We start from the raw sequence: 18,712 nt of genomic DNA on the forward strand, positions 1-18,712 counted from the left end.
TTTACCAGGAGCCAAGTTGCCAAAGCTGAAAATGGATGCCATGACCCCCCTCGAGGTGGAGGAATTGCGGCAATATATTGACAAGAATTCTAAATCCCAAGTAGCAGCCCCAATATTGTTCAAAGAAAAGAAATATGGGTCACTGAGGCTCTGCATGGATTATTAAGGGCTCAACTGTGTGAGTGAGGAAAATATGTACCCCTTCCCTCTACTGAAGTATTTATTATCAAATTAGATCTGAGAGACGCATATTACCACATAAGAATAAGAAAAGGCAATGAATGGAAAACTGCTTTTAACAGCTCTTTGGGCAGCTATCAGTTCAAAGTCATGACATTCAGGTTATAAGGGGCTACTGCTGTGTTCACACAGCTAATTAACCAGGTGCTACATGATCACTTGTACATAGGTTTTTTGGTGTATCTTTGTCACTGCACGTTTTTTTGTCAGAAAGTTCATTTCTAACTGTACATTTCCCCTGGTCTCTGCACCTGTTGTGATAACTTATCTGGTAACCATAGTGAATCCCATATGACTAGTTATGTTATGGTTTCAGTCTGTTTAGTGCGCATGTCTAGAAAAGGTTCTCACAGTGTTTATCTTTATTGTTTTATTCACTTTGCTGTTACTGTCTGTTACGTTAGGATGTAGTCAGCTAGCTCTCTTTATAATATATATTTAGTTTTTATATTTTTGTAAGTAAAGGTATTTAGTAAGATTATGCATGGTGTTTTTATTGCCTTCCTGCATGCACATCATGCATTCTCTGAAGCACGGTCCTTCGCCCTCTACAAAGGTGATTTTTACCTTGACATTTTGGTAGCAGAGGATGGTTTGATTTATGTTTTTAGAGATGCATGTTTCTGCGGCTGTTATCAGTTAGTTAGTGCTAGTGAGGCAGCGGTGATTAACTGCTGAAACATGTCAAGAAGGAAGCCACGGCTGAAAAGGAGTCTTTCTGTGGGGCAGCTCCCTTCGACTTTAAGAACTCCGATAGCTTCGGCCACACGCCTTGGAGAAGACGCACCTGCTCCTGTCGACGATGCAAGGTCAGTCACTCCTTTTTCTACTTTTCCAAGCTCCCTGGCAGCTGCTTTTGAAAATGTTCGCACTCCAGGGGCTCAAGATGCATTTCAAAGGCTTGGAGCAAAACCTAAAGTTCAGCCAAAGAAAATTCCTTCTGCTCCTTCAAGCCCCAAGCAAATTATGCGAGATAGGGCTATGCAAGGCTACTGTGAACAAATTGGGGTTTTTGAAAGGCGTTTGCAGCAGGCAAAGGAATATGTGTCAATGGTTCAGCAATATGAGAGGAATTATGAGCATGAACCGGCCATATTGCCACACCCACAAGGAGAAGCCATATTGCCTCCTTCTTCCCCAAAGCCAAAGTCACGCCCATCATTGAGTGTCATGCAAGACGAATGGGAACCGGAGGCTCCTATGTCACATGATTATGGGCTGTCCCAAAGGCCATACAGAGCCACAGTGATGCCTGAAGCAAATGTTATAGCACCATCTACTGGTGAAGCTGCATTAAGACATAAATTGGAGCTCTCACTCTCGCAACTGTCCATGGAGGAGTCTTTGCCCAGAGATACAAGATTTCTGCCGTTATCTGAGGCTCCAGACCCTGCTGGTGCTAGGATTCCTGTTACTATTGCTTCTCCTGTTAATATTGCTTCTATGCAATCCCCTCTACCTGGCAGAACACAGCCATATTTAACCCACATGCAATTGCCACTGGGTTCTTATATGTGAAGGCCAGTGTCATCTGCAGGTTATGCTAATGCACCAGCCCCAGCCCCAGCGCCTCCTGCTGGCCAGGGTGGAATAGCAGCTCAAAGACAGTCACAGCCAGCACCAAGACTACCGGCAGCTTCAATGCAACTGCCGCATGTCCAGGCACAGACGCCACTGGTGCCCCCTGCAGGTTATGGTCAGATTGCACAACCTGCACAGCCAGTACCTCAATTGTATATTCCTCATCAAACACCTTCCATTGTACCACTGGCTGGTGATTCAAAATTAAAGAAGTCAGGACCGAATTACAGGGCATGGGTCAGTGAGGTTGGACTTTTGCTACGCAGAGAAGGTACTCACATGATGGTGTTTAATCCTCCTGCCCAGCCATGGACTCCTGATATATGGGACTTGGATAATAGAGCATGCACAACATTATTGATGTCAATGGACACTGAATTGCAGCTCACGTTTTCACAAGATGCAACTGCCCAACAAATCTGGACTCAGTTAGAGACATGTTATCGGCCTACATCAATTGAGTCTACATGTTTACTTTTGTCTGAGTTCCATGGTTCCAGATTAAAACCTGCTGAACATATTGGAGCACATTTGACTAAAATGAAAGGTATTAGAAAAGAACTGGGTGAAAAAGGCTATCCTATTGATGATTTTCAAATGATCAGCATTATCATCAATTCTTTGAATCATGAGTGGAAAGATGCTATTTCCAAGATCAATCAAGTGCCTATTGCTCAACGAACAGTGGATCATGTATGCAGGATTTTAGCCGAAGAAGAGGCACTTATGCAAGCTGCGCCACATTTAAGGGAACCACCTGCATCAAGAGCTTCAGCGAGGCGTGCCTTCCGTGGGAGGACCTACGTTCCAAGGATACCAAGATGCTACATCTGCAATCGTGTGGGACATGCCACCCGTGATTGTCCCCAACGAGTTCCAGCGCCCGTCACATACCAGCCCAGAGGAACAGATTCCAGAGGAGGCAGAGGTAGAGGCGGACGACAAGGTCGTGGTCGTGGTTCCAGGCGTGATCCACAAGCTCCACTTGTCACATTGGTTGTGACCAACGATCCACAGCCTCAACCAGAGTATGACAGACGACTTCTTTGGACTTTGGACAGTGGAGCAGCGTTACATGTTACTTACAGAAAAGAGCTTTACACAGAGATGCACAAGCCTGAACCTGAACTTCGTGAACTTTACTCTTTTTCCAATCATCCTGTTCAGGTCATGGGAAAAGGAACTGTTTATATTGAAGAGCTTGGTGCTCTCATTCCAGACGTTTACTATGTTCCATCTGCCAGTAGTAATTTGTTTAGTCAAAGTCATTTGTCTAGGTTTTCTCATTTTCAGGTCCACCATCTTGAAAAAGCAAGTTATATAGTCAAAGACGGAGATATTGTTGCTGAAACCATGTTGATTGGTGGTGTTTATTATTTAAAACCAAAGTCTAAGCAGCAAGAGCAGGCAAGTATACACGTTCCAAAAAGCACAGGCCCAGAGAGAGACGTCCCAGAGAGAGATCCTGTTGCTACTCCAAAGGTTCCTAAAATGATAAAAATACAAAAAAGACACAGGTTGCTCACAGCAAGCCTGGGGTTCCTAATAAAAATGCTACTGTTGAGAATTCACTAACAGGTAAACCTTTGCATTCCAGGTGTATCCATAAGTGGCACAGAAGATTGGGTCATGCCAGTTTCCGTGTTCTGAAGAAGATGCCAGAGTTCGCAAGAGGTTTGGATCTAAAGGGGTGTAAGGTGTTCTTGGACTGTGCTGTCTGCAAGAAAGCCAAATCCAAGGCAGCAGCAATTCCAAAACGCACTACACGCCTGTCAACACGCATTTTTGATTTGGTACACACTGACATAGTTGGTCCTTTTGCACCCACACTTGGTGGTAAAAGATATTTCTTGACAATCGTTGATAATTATTCTAGATATGGATATGTATATCCTATGAAAGAAAAATCTGAGACCTTTCAGATCTTTAAAGACTTTGCTAGTCTTGTCTATACCCAATTCGAAGTCAACATTGCCAGAATCCAGAGTGATCGCGGTGCTGAATTCATGTCTCAGCGTTTCCAGGACTGGATGCGTGAGAATGGGATAGTGCATCAGACATCTGCTCCTTATACTCCAGCTGAAAATGGAGTGGCAGAACGCAGAAATGGAGTTCTGCAAACCATGATGCGTTGCCTCCTTGAAGATGCTAACCTCAGTCTTCCTTACTGGGGTGAAGCTATCAAATATGCTAACCATATCATCAACCGTACTTGGAGTAGTGTGATAAATCAGACCCCTTATTTCATGTTGTATGGACACAAGCCTGATCTCTCACATCTCCATGTTTTTGGTTCCTATGCTATGGTCAATATTCCTTTAGCCCAAAGAAAGAAAGGGGGTCCTGCAGCAAAAAGGATGAGATTTATGGGCACTGATGATAATTCAAAATGGAGCAAATACATTGACTCTCATCATGTTATTGTGGTTTCACAATCTGCGACTTTTGAGGAAGATGCTGACTGGTCCAGGATTCATTCTAACGATCCTGGAGTTTATTTTCCTAGACATGATGTTGCTGATGCCACACAACCTGATGATCAAGATTCACAGGATAATGTTCCTTCCACGAGTTCTTCTCAACCTACTGTTCCGTCTTCGCAAGCCGCCGATGTTGCTGCTGGCGACGATGATGAAGACGAGGACGACACGGAAGAAGAATGGACAGTTGGCCCGAGACGTTCCAAGAGGACCACAAAGGGAATCCCTCCAAAATGGTATTCGTGGCAAGTAACAAAAACACCTGTACCTTTGATTTGTAATGTTACACTTCCACCTGAGAAGTTCACACAGATCAAACATCTTCCTGAATCAGAACAAGATAAATTGTTTGAGGCAATGCAGGCTGAAATGGACAGTCTAAAGAAACTCCAAGTGTTTACGCCTGCAAGCCCTCCAGCAAACAAGAAAGTTATTGGTACTCGATGGGTCTACAGGATCAAAAAGAAGCCGAATGGTGAGTCGTTGTACAAGGCCAGACTTGTAGCCCAGGGTTTCGCTCAACGCTATCCTGAGGACTATACAAATACATACTCACCCACAGTGTGGACTGAAAGTGTGAAAATTGCATTAGCCACTGCAACTATCCTTGGCCTGGAAGTTTTCCAGTTCGATGTTGAAACGGCTTATCTACACGCTGATCTTGACGAGGACATCTACGTCAAAGGTCCTCCAGGTTTCAGACAGCAAGAAGGGGATACCTGGTTTCTACACAAAAGTCTTTATGGTCTGAAACAGTCTGGTTTAATGTGGTACTTATGTCTTTCTGACAAACTAAATTCAATGGCCTTTATTAAGTCCGAAACAGATGAATGCGTGTTTACTAAAAGATCCGGTAATAGGTATGAGATAATTCTTGTTTATGTCGATGATATTGTTTATATTGGCCCAAATAAGCAGATGAGTGAGGTTTTTGCTAAAGCTTTACAAAGGTTTTTCAGATTGAAGTGTTTAGGGTGTATTAACACTTATTTAGGTGTTCAAATTGCCAAAACTCAGAAGGGGTTTAGTCTCACACAAGAAGAGAAGATTGAACAACTGTTACATCACTGTAACATGGAGGACGCTAAGCCTGTGAGTATACCCATGCAAACTGACTTTCACATTTTGGCACATGAACCAAGTCCTGAGTTCGAGGATCAAACACTATATCGCTCAGTCATTGGGTCGCTGCTATATATTAGTATTTGGACTAGACCCGACATTGCACTTAGTGTTAATCTTTTATCACGACATGTAGGCAAGGCAAAACAGTTTCATTGGACATGTGTTAAAAAGTTATTGAGGTATCTAAAACACACCAAAGACATGAAGTTGTTGGAACCCACACATACTGACTATGCAGAGTTATGTTGTTTTGCAGATTCAGATTGGGCGAGTGATAAGAAGTCATGGAAAAGTACATCAGGTTATATGATGTTTTTGAATGGATGTCCTGTTTACTGGCATGTGCGTAAACAGAATCTTGTTTCTTGTTCCTCTACAGAAGCTGAGTATGCTTGTGTGTCTGATGCATGCAATTCTTTAACCTGATTTGATGCTTTAGTCACAGATATCTGGACACATCCGATTCGACCGATCACTGTGATGGAAGATAATGAATCTGTGGTTTATATTTCTGAAACATGTTTTACAGGGTCAAGGTCCAGACACATTGACATCCGATATCAAAACATAAGGCAACTGGTTAAACAAGGTTTTGTGACATTACAGTATGTGCCTACACATGATCAAATTGCTGACATGCTGAACAAACCACTTCCTACAGCCCAGCATGAGTATCTGCGTGAGAAGATGTGCCTTACTTGAGTCTTCACTTTGCTGACGAAAGAAGGGGAATGTCACTGCACATTTTTTTTGTTCGTCAGAAAGTTCATTTCTAACTGTACATTTCCCCTGCTCTCTGCACCTGTTGTGATAACTTATCTGGTAACCATAGTGAATCCTATATGACTAGTAATGTTATGGTTTCAGTCTGTTTAGTGCGCATGTCTAGAAAAGGTTCTCACAGTGTTTATCTTTATTGTTTTATTCACTTTGCTGTTACTGTCTGTTACGTTAGGATGTAGTCAGCTAGCTCTCTTTATAATATATATTTAGTTTTTATATTTTTGTAAGTAAAGGTATTTAGTAAGATTATGCGTGGTGTTTTTATTGCCTTCCTGCATGCACATCATGCATTCTCTGAAGCACGGTCCTTCGCCCTCTACAAAGGTGATTTTTACCTTGACAATCTTGATGACCTCCTAATCTATACCAATAATATGACAGACCATGTAAGCTTGGTGCAAGAGGTATTGAAAAAGCTGCTGAGCGCTAAGCTTTATGTCAAACTGTCAAAGTGAAAATTTCATCAGATGTGTCTAGATTATTTGGGCTATAGAATCTCCAATGAGGGCACTTTGGCATCCAGCCAAAGTGAAAGCTGTAATTGAATGGCAACCTCCAAAGATTCAAAAGCAGCTACAAAGCTTCCTGGGATTTGCTAATTTCTATCGTCAATTCATCCCATCATTTGCTGAAATTGTTTTATCCCTGGCCTATTAAAAAAATGGCAAAAAAGGGGGAAATCCATGACCTGGTTAGTGACTACAATGGACTATGGAATGCCAAACCACTTTTGAGAAATTAAAAAGACTATTTGCTGCTGAACCAGTCTTAAAACACCCCTACCCAGAGGAACTATTTGTTATTCAAACCGATGCCACTAGTTTTGCAGAAAAATCATGACGGGACCTTACAACACTAAGCGATGCTGAGCTGTTTGGGAGAAGGAAGCCTTTGCGATAAGGTGGGCACTGTTGAAAACTCCTCGTAAACTGTCTCCCAAACAAGTACGTTGGGCGCAATATTTTAATTGTTTAAATTTTGCCCAAACATACATACCAGGTGGAAAGAATTTTTTGGCTGATGCCCTATCCAGATTTCCCAGTATAAAAGCCAGCATGAGCAAATCATAGATTCTATCATGTCCGCACCACAGGTTATCACTCAAATTAACTCACAGAACCCCCAATCTGCAACAACTCCTAACCCTGATGATCCTGTGACAAAGAAGTTAAAGCAAGAACTGATTAGTGATCAATGGTTTAAGGACAATCAAAGCATCCTGACCCATAGGGATGGGTTGGCTTACAAGGGGAAAAAATTATATCTGCCTGAATCTCTCAGACTCCAAGCGCTCCAGCACAGCCATGATGTAAAACAGGGGTCACTTTGGTTACTTGAAAACACAGCTTTTAATTTGGAGGCAATTTTGGTGGTCAGGATGAAAGAAAGATGTAGAGAACTATGTAAAAAGCTGTGCAGAATTCCAGGGAAGCCCCCTGGACTATTGCATCCTGTTGTGAACCCTTCCCAACTTTGGGAAGAAATCGCTATGGACTTTATCGTCGAGTTACCTGAAAGCAGAGGATATATGGACTGTGACTGAACTTTTTTCAAAGCAGGTTCATTTCATCACCTGCTCTGGCTTCCCGTCAGCCCAGAAATTGGCTAGATGTTCCTTAAACACATTTACCAACTATACAGCATGCCAAAATGTGTGTTCTCTGATAGGGGGAGCAATTCAAAGCTAAATTCTGGAGAAACCTTCTGAAAATAATTGGCTCAATGCAAGGACTGCCATCAGCTTTTCATCCATCTATGAATGGAGCAGCTGAAAAAGTGAATGCAATCGTGAAACAATATCTTAGGTGCCATGTGGATTACCAACAGATGAACTGGACTGACCTCCTCCCATTCCCTGAAGTGGCTTACAACAACACTGTCCACAGTGGCATTGGTTTCATGCCTTTTAAGATTGCCACTGGAAGGGATTTTATCTCAATGCCTGAATACCCTGAAGATCCCCCTGCCTCTCAGATATTAGACCAATGGGTATCAGCTTGGAAGGGAGTGTGGGCAATGCCAAGAAAGCCAATGCCAATGCCAATGAAGCATTGAAAAAAGCTTCAGAAACATATAAAAAACAAGCTGATAAGAAAAGGGCTCCCGAGCGGTCATATCTGTCCATGAAGTATTCAAGAGACTTGGTGGAGCAGTGGGCTAATGCCTCTTTAAGTAACACCAGCTACCTGCAATTAGTGCAGGTTCGAGTCCCACCAGGCTCAAGGTTGACTCAGCCTTCCAACCTTCCGAGGTAGGTAAAATGAGGACCCAGATTGTTGGGGGCAATAAGCTGACTTTGTAATAATGCCGCTTGGGGGGGGAAGCCCTAATAAGCAGGCATATACATAGAATGAAGGCTATTGCTAAGCACATTGATTTGTGCTTTAGATGGTAAGCCACCCTGAGTCTTCAGAGAAGGGCGGGATATAAATGGGATTTTTTTTTAAAAAAAGACTCAAATTGCCTAGCAAAAAATTGGGACCAAAATACCTGGGTCCTTTCCTCATAGTGCGAGTTCTAAACCCAGTTACTGTAGAGTTAAAACTTCCTCGGCTTTTAGGGAAGATTCACCCTGTGTTTCTCTGCAGTTTGTTAAAATCTTTCAGGGAATCAACTCTAAGACCCCCTCCCAAGAAAGCTGCTGGACCCCTTGTGGTGGCTGGGAAGACTCATTACAAAGTGAAACGTATTCTCGATGCTAGATTGTACAAGGGAAGGTTGCAATACTTGGTACAGTGGCTACTTGGGTGAAATGTATTGATGCAAACACTGACAGACTCATTCATAAATTTTATGCTAAACATCCGAACAAACCAAGGGGAAATCCTTAACCAATGCTTTTGTTTGATTTGCAGGACTTCTCCTGTCTGTTAAGGGGATTCAGATGTCAGTGCTGTGGCAATTAAGAAATTGCATCCATTTTACCTTTTGCTTTCCTTGTGCTTTTTCTATTGTTTGGGATTCTCAGTTGTAGAAGAGGGGAAGGGGGGGAATGCTTGAGCATTTTCAGTTAGCCTAAACAATTGCAGCTGGGTGAGCTTCAAGTTCAATTCTAGATAAAGTTTTGGCAGGCTGAAAAGTGGGGAGGAAAGCCTGTGTTTTAGATTAATTGGTGAATGTGATTTATGACAGCCTTTCTGGGGTGGGAATTCCAACTTGTTACATTGTATCAGGGAGGAGGGAACTTTAGTCTTGGGTTCAACGATGTAAGTGCCGATACTTTGTTTCCTGAATAAAATGTTCTTTAAGGAAGAAATCTTTGCCTAGAAGTTCTTTTAATTGGTTTCATCTATCAGAGCCATGACATTGGGGTGGGAATTGCAACTTGTAACTTTGTAGCCTGAGGGAGGGAAATTTAGTCTTGGGTTCACCTTTGTATGTGCCCATATCTTGTTTCCTAAATAAAATGTTCTTTAAGGAAGAAACCTTTGCCTTTAAGTTCTTTTAAATGGTTTTATCTATCGGAACCATGTCATTTATAACAATTCATCTAAGTTTACAGGTTCAGTAAAGGAAATCTATTCAGCCATTTTTAATTTTAAAAACTTTTCCCAATATAATTAAAAAATCAGCTTTATATTCAGAGCTTTGGATGTGTGTATATGTGTGTGTGTGTGAAGATATAGTTAATATGTCGCCCATCTTAACTGCTGAAAAAATGAACAATCTGAAGTTTGGAGTGTGGGGGATAGCAAATCTTTAAGATTTATATCTACAGAAAATGACTTTATGAAAATGGACGAGTTCTATCTAAGTGCTTTTTAAAATGGTATATGTTTGGGAGAAGACATTACAATGACAATTCTTCATATATTTTTTATCACTAATAGCTTTTTAATTTTGCCTATCAACAATATCCTATTAACTTTCTTATTACCTATTACTTTGTTCTTAGAAATTAACAATATTCAGATCCACTAACTTGGCAAAATTACGATGCAACAGAAATAGCCTCAACTCTAATTTTCATTTTTTCTTAACTAATAATAAGCATAGATTTTTCTCTTACCTGGTGACACACAAATAACTGATGCATTGCTTCACAGGCTTGTGAACAGAGTACAGACGTGTGCAAGGAAATTGCTCTTCACGGCATTCTGGGAGCAAACCACAGTTCCAAATAAATGATCTCAGTTGCATAAAAATGCTTCAAAAATAGTTGCCAGATAATATTACAATCACATTAAATATTTGCAATCCATCATGTTTAAAAAAACAAACCAATTTACACAAGTATGATTTTCATTTGCACTCTGAAGTTGTAACCTGTTACTTAAAATGAACAAAAGTTTATTTTTTAAAAAAATGAACAAATACTGAGTGGAGGCATCTTCAAAAAAAGGGGAAAAATGAATCCAGGAAATGACAAACCAAGCAGCATGATATAAGTACCTGGAAAGATCCTGGAAAAGATAATCAAGCAATGGATCTATGAACACCTAGAAACAAAGTTATTAATAGAAAACAACAGCACTAAACAAACAAGAACAACAAATATGATTAGGGGGTGGAGGCTAAAGCGTATGATGAATGGTTGCATTAACATGGTGTATGTAGTCTAACTAAGAAAAGGATTACAGTAGAAATGACATGTTAGCAGTCTTACAATATTTGAGGGGCTATCACAGAGGGCATTATCTCCAAAGCATTCCTGACAGTGAGAACAATTAATCAGTGGAATATCTTGCCTCAGATGTTGTGAGTGCTCCATCACTGGAGGTTTTTAAGAAGAGATTGGATAGCTATTTGTCTGGAATCATAAAAGGTCTCCTGCTTAAACAAGGTGTTGGACTAGAACAGGGCTTTTCAACCTTTTCACCCATTGTACCACTTTTAGGATATGGCAACATCCGAGTACCATCAGTCACCCAGCAAGATGTCAAAAACCTGATGACCCAAAATAAAAAAGGAAAAAAGTGATGAAGTACAGGTAGTCCTCGACTTACAACAGTTTGTTTAGTGACTGTTCAAAGTTACAACAACACTGAAAAAGTGCCCCCCAAGCCACAGCTGAGGAAGACACCTGCCTGCCTGCCTGGCAGCGCTCTTCCTCCTGTCCGAGGTTTTCATTGTTGTGAGCATTTCTGTTGAGGATCGGCAGTGGGGGTGGGGGGTGTTTGGTTTTTATTCCCCCTGTCTGCTTGGTGGTTGCAGCAGTTTTTGGTCACTTCACATGACCCTGGGACACTGTGACCATCATAAATATGAATCAGTTGCCAAGCATTTGAATGTAATTCACAACACCCTGGAGATGCTGCAACATTAAAAGGGGAAACTAATATATGAGATAGACTCATTACATGCAAAGCAAGATAGTTCAAGCTGTGATTTGTCATAATTGTGATGTTTATGGCTTACAGCTCATGAAAACCCCAAATCCACAATCTCAGAATATTAGAATATTGTGAAAAGGTGCAATATTCTAGAGTCAAAGTGTCCCACTCTAATCAGCTAATTAAGCCATAACACCTGCAAAGAGTTCCTGAGCCTTTAAATGGTCTCTCAGTCTGGTTCAGTAGGAATCACAATCATGGGGAAGACTGCTGACCTGACAGTTGTGCAGAAAACCATCATTGACATCCTCCATAAGGAGGGAAAGCCTCAAAAGGTAATTGCAAAAGAAGGTGGATGTTCCCAAAGTGCTGTATCAAAGCACATTAATAGAAAGTTATGTGGAAGGGAAAAGTGTGGAAGAAAAAGGTGCACAAGCAGCAGGGATGACCGCAGCCTGGAGAGGATTGTCAGGAAAAGGCCATTCAAAAGTGTTGGGGACTTTCACAAGGAGTGGACTGAGGCTAGAGTCAGTGCATCAAGAGCCACCACACACAGACGGATCCTGGACATGGGCTTCAAATGTCATATTCCTCTTGTCAAGCCGCTCCTGAACAACAAACAACGTCAGAAGCGTCTTACCTGGGCTAAAGAAAAACAGACCTGGTCTGTTGCTCAGTGGTCCAAAGTCCTCTTTTATGATGAGAGCAACTTTTGCATCTCATTTGGAAACCAAGGTCCCAGAGTCTGGAGGAAGAATGGAGAGGCACACACTGCAAGATGCTTGAAGTCCAGTGTGAAGTTTCCACAGTCTGTGTTGATTTGGGGAGCCATGTCATCTGCTGGTGTTGGTCCACTGTGCTTCATTAAGTCCAGGGTCAACGCAGCCGTCTACCAGGAGATTTTGGAACACTTCATGCTTCCTTCTACAGACGAGCTTTATGGGGATGCTGACTTCATTTTCCAGCAGGACCTGGCACCTGCCCACACTGCCAAAAGCACCAAAACCTGGTTCAATGACCGTGGAATTACTGTGCTTGATTGGCCAGCAAATTAGCCTGACCTGAACCCCATAGAGAATCTATGGGGCATTGCCAAGAGAAAGATGAGAGACATGAAACCGAACAATGCAGAAGAGCTGAAGGCCGCTATTGAAGCACCCTGGTCTTCCATAAAACCTCAGCAGTGTCACAGGCTGATAGCATATGCATGCTTATACTTTTCAGAGGTCTGATATTGTTCTATGTACACTCCTTGTTTTATTGATTGCATGTAATATTCTAATTTTCTGAGATGGTGGATTTGGGGTTTTCATGAGCTGTACACCATAATCATCACAATTATGACAAATCACAGCTTGAACTATCTTGCTTTGCATGTAATGAGTCTACCTCATATATTAGTTTCCCCTTTTAAGTTGCATTACTGAAATAAATGAACTTTTGCACGATATTCTAATTTTTTGAGTTTCACCTGTAGTGCAACTCCACCTCTTCTTTTTGTAGATCTGTTTCTTTTGAACAGTTTGTATCCATCCATCAGTACATTCCAGTCATGGGTTTCACCCCACCATGTTTCTGTAATGGCAACGAGGGCTTTTTTTCTCATACAACGCTCAGAACGGCATTCCAGCACAATTTTTTTGCAGGAAAAAAACACCCAGTTACCTTATTGTCTTTCCTAAGCTTATTGCAGGGCTAGCAATCTTGGCTCTTTTTTATGACTCATGGACTTCAACTCCCAGAAATCCTGAGCCAGCCATGCTGAGGGGAAAGGGAGAGGTTTCCAAGCTGAGCCATGCTAGCTCAGGAATTCTGGGAGTTGAAGTCCTTGAGTCATAAAACAGCCTGCACTAGAAGAGCACATTAAAATTATTTACAGGTTTACTTCTTTAGGAACTAAACTTTTAGAATCTAAAACAGCTAATTCAAAAAAACCAACAGGAAAGAACCTCACATTTTTCATCTGTTTATGTCTTTTGGAAGGTAAAATTAGATAACAAAATAATCTATTTCTTATGTTAACATCTCTGCAATGAAATCAAAGGTAACAGGAAAGAAATGAGAAACATTTTTCTCAATGTAATATGTTTAATTTAGCTGATTCTAGAAAAATATAGTATCTTTTGTACACTCTTGAAAACTATTTTGAATCTAAAAAAGTCTTAAGAATGAAATATTCTTAATTTGGACTTTACTTTTACTGTTTGGACTGTGTGTTTTGAAAAATAGATTATTTAGAATCTAGTTATGTTGCACTTCAGTCTTTAAATAATTAACCTAGTATATACATAACAATATACGATGTTTTCCCTGGTGAGCTAAACATCAATAACAACATTTATTAAAAAGGCTAAAATAATTTCTGGTTACATTATCTGTATATTAAAATTTTGGACAAGCAGTGATCATGTATCCTAGCAAAAGATGTTACATATGTGCATAAGCATAGTCAGTAGCATATTCCTTTTTAAAAATATCAAACATGCAAAGAAACAAAAATAAGTCCAAAATATCTATATTACATCCAGAAATGTCAACTTTGCAACCAATATTTCTCATCCATAACTATGGCACCCTAAGGATACATGCATACAAGCAAATGCTTCTCTGGGATCAGTAACGCAGCAGGGATTGCTTTTTCCTTCCAGTAACATATACCTAAAACCAGTTTATTGCATTTGACAATTGTACTAAAAAAATCTCATTGTCAACCAATATAATTCATTTAATTTGAAATCAAGTGAAAAATTGATTTAAATTATTTTATTAAAACAAATTAATGGCAATTATTTATAAGAAGTTGCCTCAAACAAAATGAGTTTGACATGCCTGCTCTTGATAGTTGAATGCTCCAAAATAAATTCTAGACCAGGCCTGTACATGCAGCCTACCAAGCACCCTTGGACAGAGCACAGACTTTAAAAAAAGTAATAAAATCATCACACTGCCTTGAAAGTCATGTTGCCTAGTGTCTCCATGGCTTACCATGACCACAAGCTCCAAAACTGTAGATGCTCCTCTAGTCACCAAATCATTGATTAGCCCACCAGCATTCCTTTGCAGACCACAAAGATTTTTAATTTATCAGCATGGGCCTTTCCCTTCTACAAGTTGCACAGATCTCTTCTAGATTTTCCTCTTGCCTTTCCGAGTTAACTCCTTGGTCTGTCATTGAGCAAGAATTGACTTTGTAGGGAAGCAAATTATCATTTGATGTATATTTAACATATGTTCTACCTTTACTTACCAATTATATAATATTTGTATGCAATCCACATGGTGAGGTTTAATAATAATAATAAGTTGGAAGGGACCTTGGAGGTCATCTAGTCCAACCCCCTGCTCAGGCAGGAAACCCTATACCATTTCAGACAAATGGCTGGCCAATCTCTTCTTAAAAACTTCCAGTGTTGGAGCATTCACCACTTCTGGAGGCAGGTTGTTCCACTGGTTAATTGTTCTAACTGTCAGGAAGTTTCTCCTTAGTTCTAGGTTGCTTCTCTCCTTGACTAGTTTCCATCCATTGCTTCTTGTCCTACTTTCAGGTGCTTTGGAGAATAGCTTGACTCCCTCTTCTTTGTGGCAGCCCCTGAGATATTGGAACACTGCTATCATGTCACCCCTCACCCTTCTCTTCATTAAACTACACATACCCAATTCCAGCAACCGTTCCCTATATGTTTTAGCCTCCAGTCCCCCAATCATCTTTATTGCTCTTCTCTGTACTCTTTCTAGAGTCTCAACATCTTTTTTACATCGCGGTGACCAAAACTGGATGCAGTATTCCAGGTGTGGCCTTACCAAGGCATTGTAAAGTGGTATTAGTACTTCACATGATCTTGATTCTATCCCTCTGTTAATGCAGCCTAGCACTGTTGGCTTTTTTGGCAGCTGCAGCACACTGCTGGCTCATATTGAAGTGATTGTCCACTAGGACTGCGAGATCTTTCTCACAGTTACTACTGTAGAATTGAGCAAGGTACCACCTATACTATAGCTGTGCATTTGATTTTTCCTGCCTAAATGTAGAACCTTACTTTTTTCACAACTGAATTTCATTTTGTTAGATAGCGCCCAGTGTTCAAGTCTGTTCAGATCCTCCTGTATCTTAAGCCTATCTTCTGGAGTATTGGCTATTCCTGCCAGCTTGGTGTCGTCTGCAAATTTGATGAGTTCCCCATCTATCTCCTCATCCAAATCATTGATGAAGATGTTGAAGAGCACTGGGCCCAGAACAGAGCCCTGGGGCACCCCACTACACACTTCCTTCCATGTAGATGCAGTTACATTGAGGACCACACGCTGAGTATGGCCTGTCAGCCAGCTACAAATCCATCTGGTGGTGATGCTATCTAACCCACATTTTTCTATCTTATCAAGTAGTGCCTTACTGAAGTCCAAGTAAATTATATCTACAGCATTCCTCTGGTCCACTAATTTTGTCACTTGGTCAAAGAATGCAATAAGGTTTGTCTGGCATGATCTGCTTTTGACAAACCCATGTTGGCTTTTAGTGATACCTTTGTTTGCATCAAGGTATTCGCTGATTTGTTTTTTGGTTATCTTTTCCAGAATCTTCCCAGGTATTGAGGTCAGACTGATAGGTTTGTTGTTTCCTGGATCTATTTTTTCCCTTTTTTGAATATGGGAACTACATATTGGGGCAATTTACAATAGAAATATATATATATATATATATATATATATATATATATATATATATATATATATATATATATATATGACTGCCGATGGTGATGCTGTGCTGATGGCGGCTTTCTTCTGGCTGCCAGCCCTGTGATTGTGTGAAAAGTGTGCAGAGACAGCGAAAATCAGCTGTCCTGCAGCTTGAAAACCTCCCCCTTGGGAGAAGAGGGGGAGGAGAGTTCTCCTCGGGTAGAGGTAGAGCTCCCCTTGACCCCCTTAATTATTTGGGGGTGAAAGGGTGAGAGCTCCTTCGGAGCCCGAGGCTTCCTCTGCACTCTAGGACGTCTTTGCTCTGAGCTTCAGGAGCAAAGCAAGACGCCACATCCACAATCTGCATTTTAAAGGGACTTGTGAGTAATTTAAAAGCAGACAGAGCTGACCAGGAGAAGTTAAAATTGCAAGTGCTGGAAACTTTAACTCGGGCAGAATTAATCTTCCCCATATTTTAATTTGACTTAAAAGGAAAAAATGGCGCCGGAATGCTGTTTCTTTGTTTGAAAGGACAGTGTCAAGAAAGATATACATTTGGCAACAAAGTTTAAACAATGTATTAGACTTTGTGTATTTACAGTTTCTTTCTTTTTTTAAAAGAAAGCATTCTTACAGAATATTTTTTTCTTCTTTTTTCTGGGATTTTGCTTTTTACTTTTTTTTCTTTAACTGCTGATTTTGTTGAAGGGGAAAGTGAAACTTATAAGAAGTGGATTTATACAAGCAGGAAAATGGCTTCAAAGCATTTGGGAATTTCTGCTGTTTCTAAAAGTACAATCTCTTCTCCTGTAGCACAGCCTGCAGTGCAATCTAAGCCTAAATCCCCTCCACCTTCTCCCCCATCGCCTGCATTTATGCTTAAAGATATTCAAGTTGTTTTAAAGCAAGCAACACAAGAAATAAAGGAGGAGATGGCTGATCTCCTTGACAGTAAAATGAAGGAGGAGATGGCTGACCTTCTTGAGAATAAAAATAGAGAAATGAGGGAAGACATATTGCTTGCACTTCAAGGGTTAGCTACACATATTGAACGCTTGGATGACTGGGTGGATGAAGTTGTGGAAAATACTGAAAAACTAGAAAGCAGAGTTGTCAAAGTTGAAAACAAGATTGATATAACAGAGGATGAAATTACCATCTCACAATATAGAGGTATGGAATTTGCATTGAGAATAAGAGGATTAAAGGAGGACCCACGAGAAGATCTGAAAGAGGAGGTGGCAAAAGCTATAGCTCCTATTCTGGGATGTGAACCTGAGGAATTATCAAGAGAGATGGATAAAATATTTAGGGTCAATTCATGGATTGCGAGGCAGAAAAATTTACCCAGAGATGTAGTTATTTATTTTTCTAGGAGATCACTTTGAAATGCAATTATTCAGGCTTTTTACAAACAGAGATTTCAAATTGCGGATCAAAATATTATAATCTTAAAAGAAATACCTCCAAAAATTCTTAGAAAAAGAAAAGATTTCACCTTTCTGTGTGAGGAGCTCAAAAATCGACAGGTGCAGTTTAGATGGGAGATACCTATTGGAATAGTGGTGAATTATGCAGGGACACGATATAGACTTAATACAATTTCAAAGGCAAAAGATTTTTATACTTATGTCCTGAAAGCAGGTTCACCACCATCTCCACGACCTAAGAGAATAGAAGAAAGGCTGGAAGATAAACAACCAGTTGAAGGCGCAATGTCACTGGTTGTAGGAGATTTACCGCAGGCTGAGCCTATTGAACAGAGTTTGGAGGTAAAGGATGATCCAAAGGAACAGAGGATGACTCGTGCTGTGTATAGACGTAAAGAAAAGGAGCAGAAGCAGAAGGCTAATTCTGGACCAATAATACAAGGCCCGATTACTACAGAGCCTGTGGGAGGGGCACGACCGAAGAGATCAATGGCTGATGTTCAAGTAGTGTTCCAGAGGCTCCAGGCCACTAAGGATGACAAAGCTTCTGACATGGAATGTTAATGGCCTGAATTCACCACAGAAAAGAAAGAAAGTATTTCACTACTTGAAACAACATAAAAATGACATTGTTTGCTTACAGGAGACTCATATTGCTGCGAAAGATCAAAAGTACTTGATTAGTTCTCAGTTGGGATCACATTTTATAGCTTCTGCCCCAGATAAAAAGGGGGGAGTGGTTATTTATGTAAGAAGAGATTTATCGGCTAGATTAATTGAATCTGATATACAAGGAAGATATGTTATTATTGAACTAGTGCTACAAGGCAAGAAAGTTCTTATTATTGGATTATATGCCCCTAATCAACAGCAAAAAAAGTTTTATAAGTTTTTACATCACAAACTAACTCAATTGGATTATAAATCTGTTATTATGATGGGTGATTAGAATGGTGTTTTGGACTCAAGTAAAGACAAGAAGGGATCTTTCAAAAATTCTCCTAATCATTCTAAATTACCTAAAGCTTTTTTTTATTTGAAAGATGATTTGGAATTTAGAGATATTTGGCGAGAACGGAATTTGGAAGATAGAGACTTTACTTTTTTTGGATAGGCATCAATC

At 40.4% G+C, this 18,712-nt stretch overlaps 1 protein-coding gene and 1 long non-coding RNA gene across 2 annotated transcripts in view; one reads left to right on the plus strand and one right to left on the minus strand.

The window, feature by feature from the left end:
* LOC310635498 overlaps positions 1 to 18,712 on the plus strand; it is an 838,887-nt gene that overhangs the window by 798,753 nt on the left and 21,422 nt on the right. The gene's annotated exons all lie outside the window — the stretch shown is intronic.
* MFAP5 (microfibril associated protein 5) overlaps positions 1 to 18,712 on the minus strand; it is a 98,467-nt gene that overhangs the window by 26,122 nt on the left and 53,633 nt on the right. The window contains exon 6 of the mRNA XM_083354499.1: positions 10,219 to 10,306. Coding sequence (XP_083210625.1) covers positions 10,219 to 10,306 — 88 coding nt within the window. The remainder of the gene's footprint in view (positions 1 to 10,218; positions 10,307 to 18,712) is intronic.

The sequence above is a fragment of the Vipera ursinii genome, assembly GCF_947247035.1.
Source record: "Vipera ursinii genome assembly, chromosome: 2".
NCBI classification, from domain to species: domain Eukaryota; kingdom Metazoa; phylum Chordata; class Lepidosauria; order Squamata; family Viperidae; genus Vipera; species Vipera ursinii.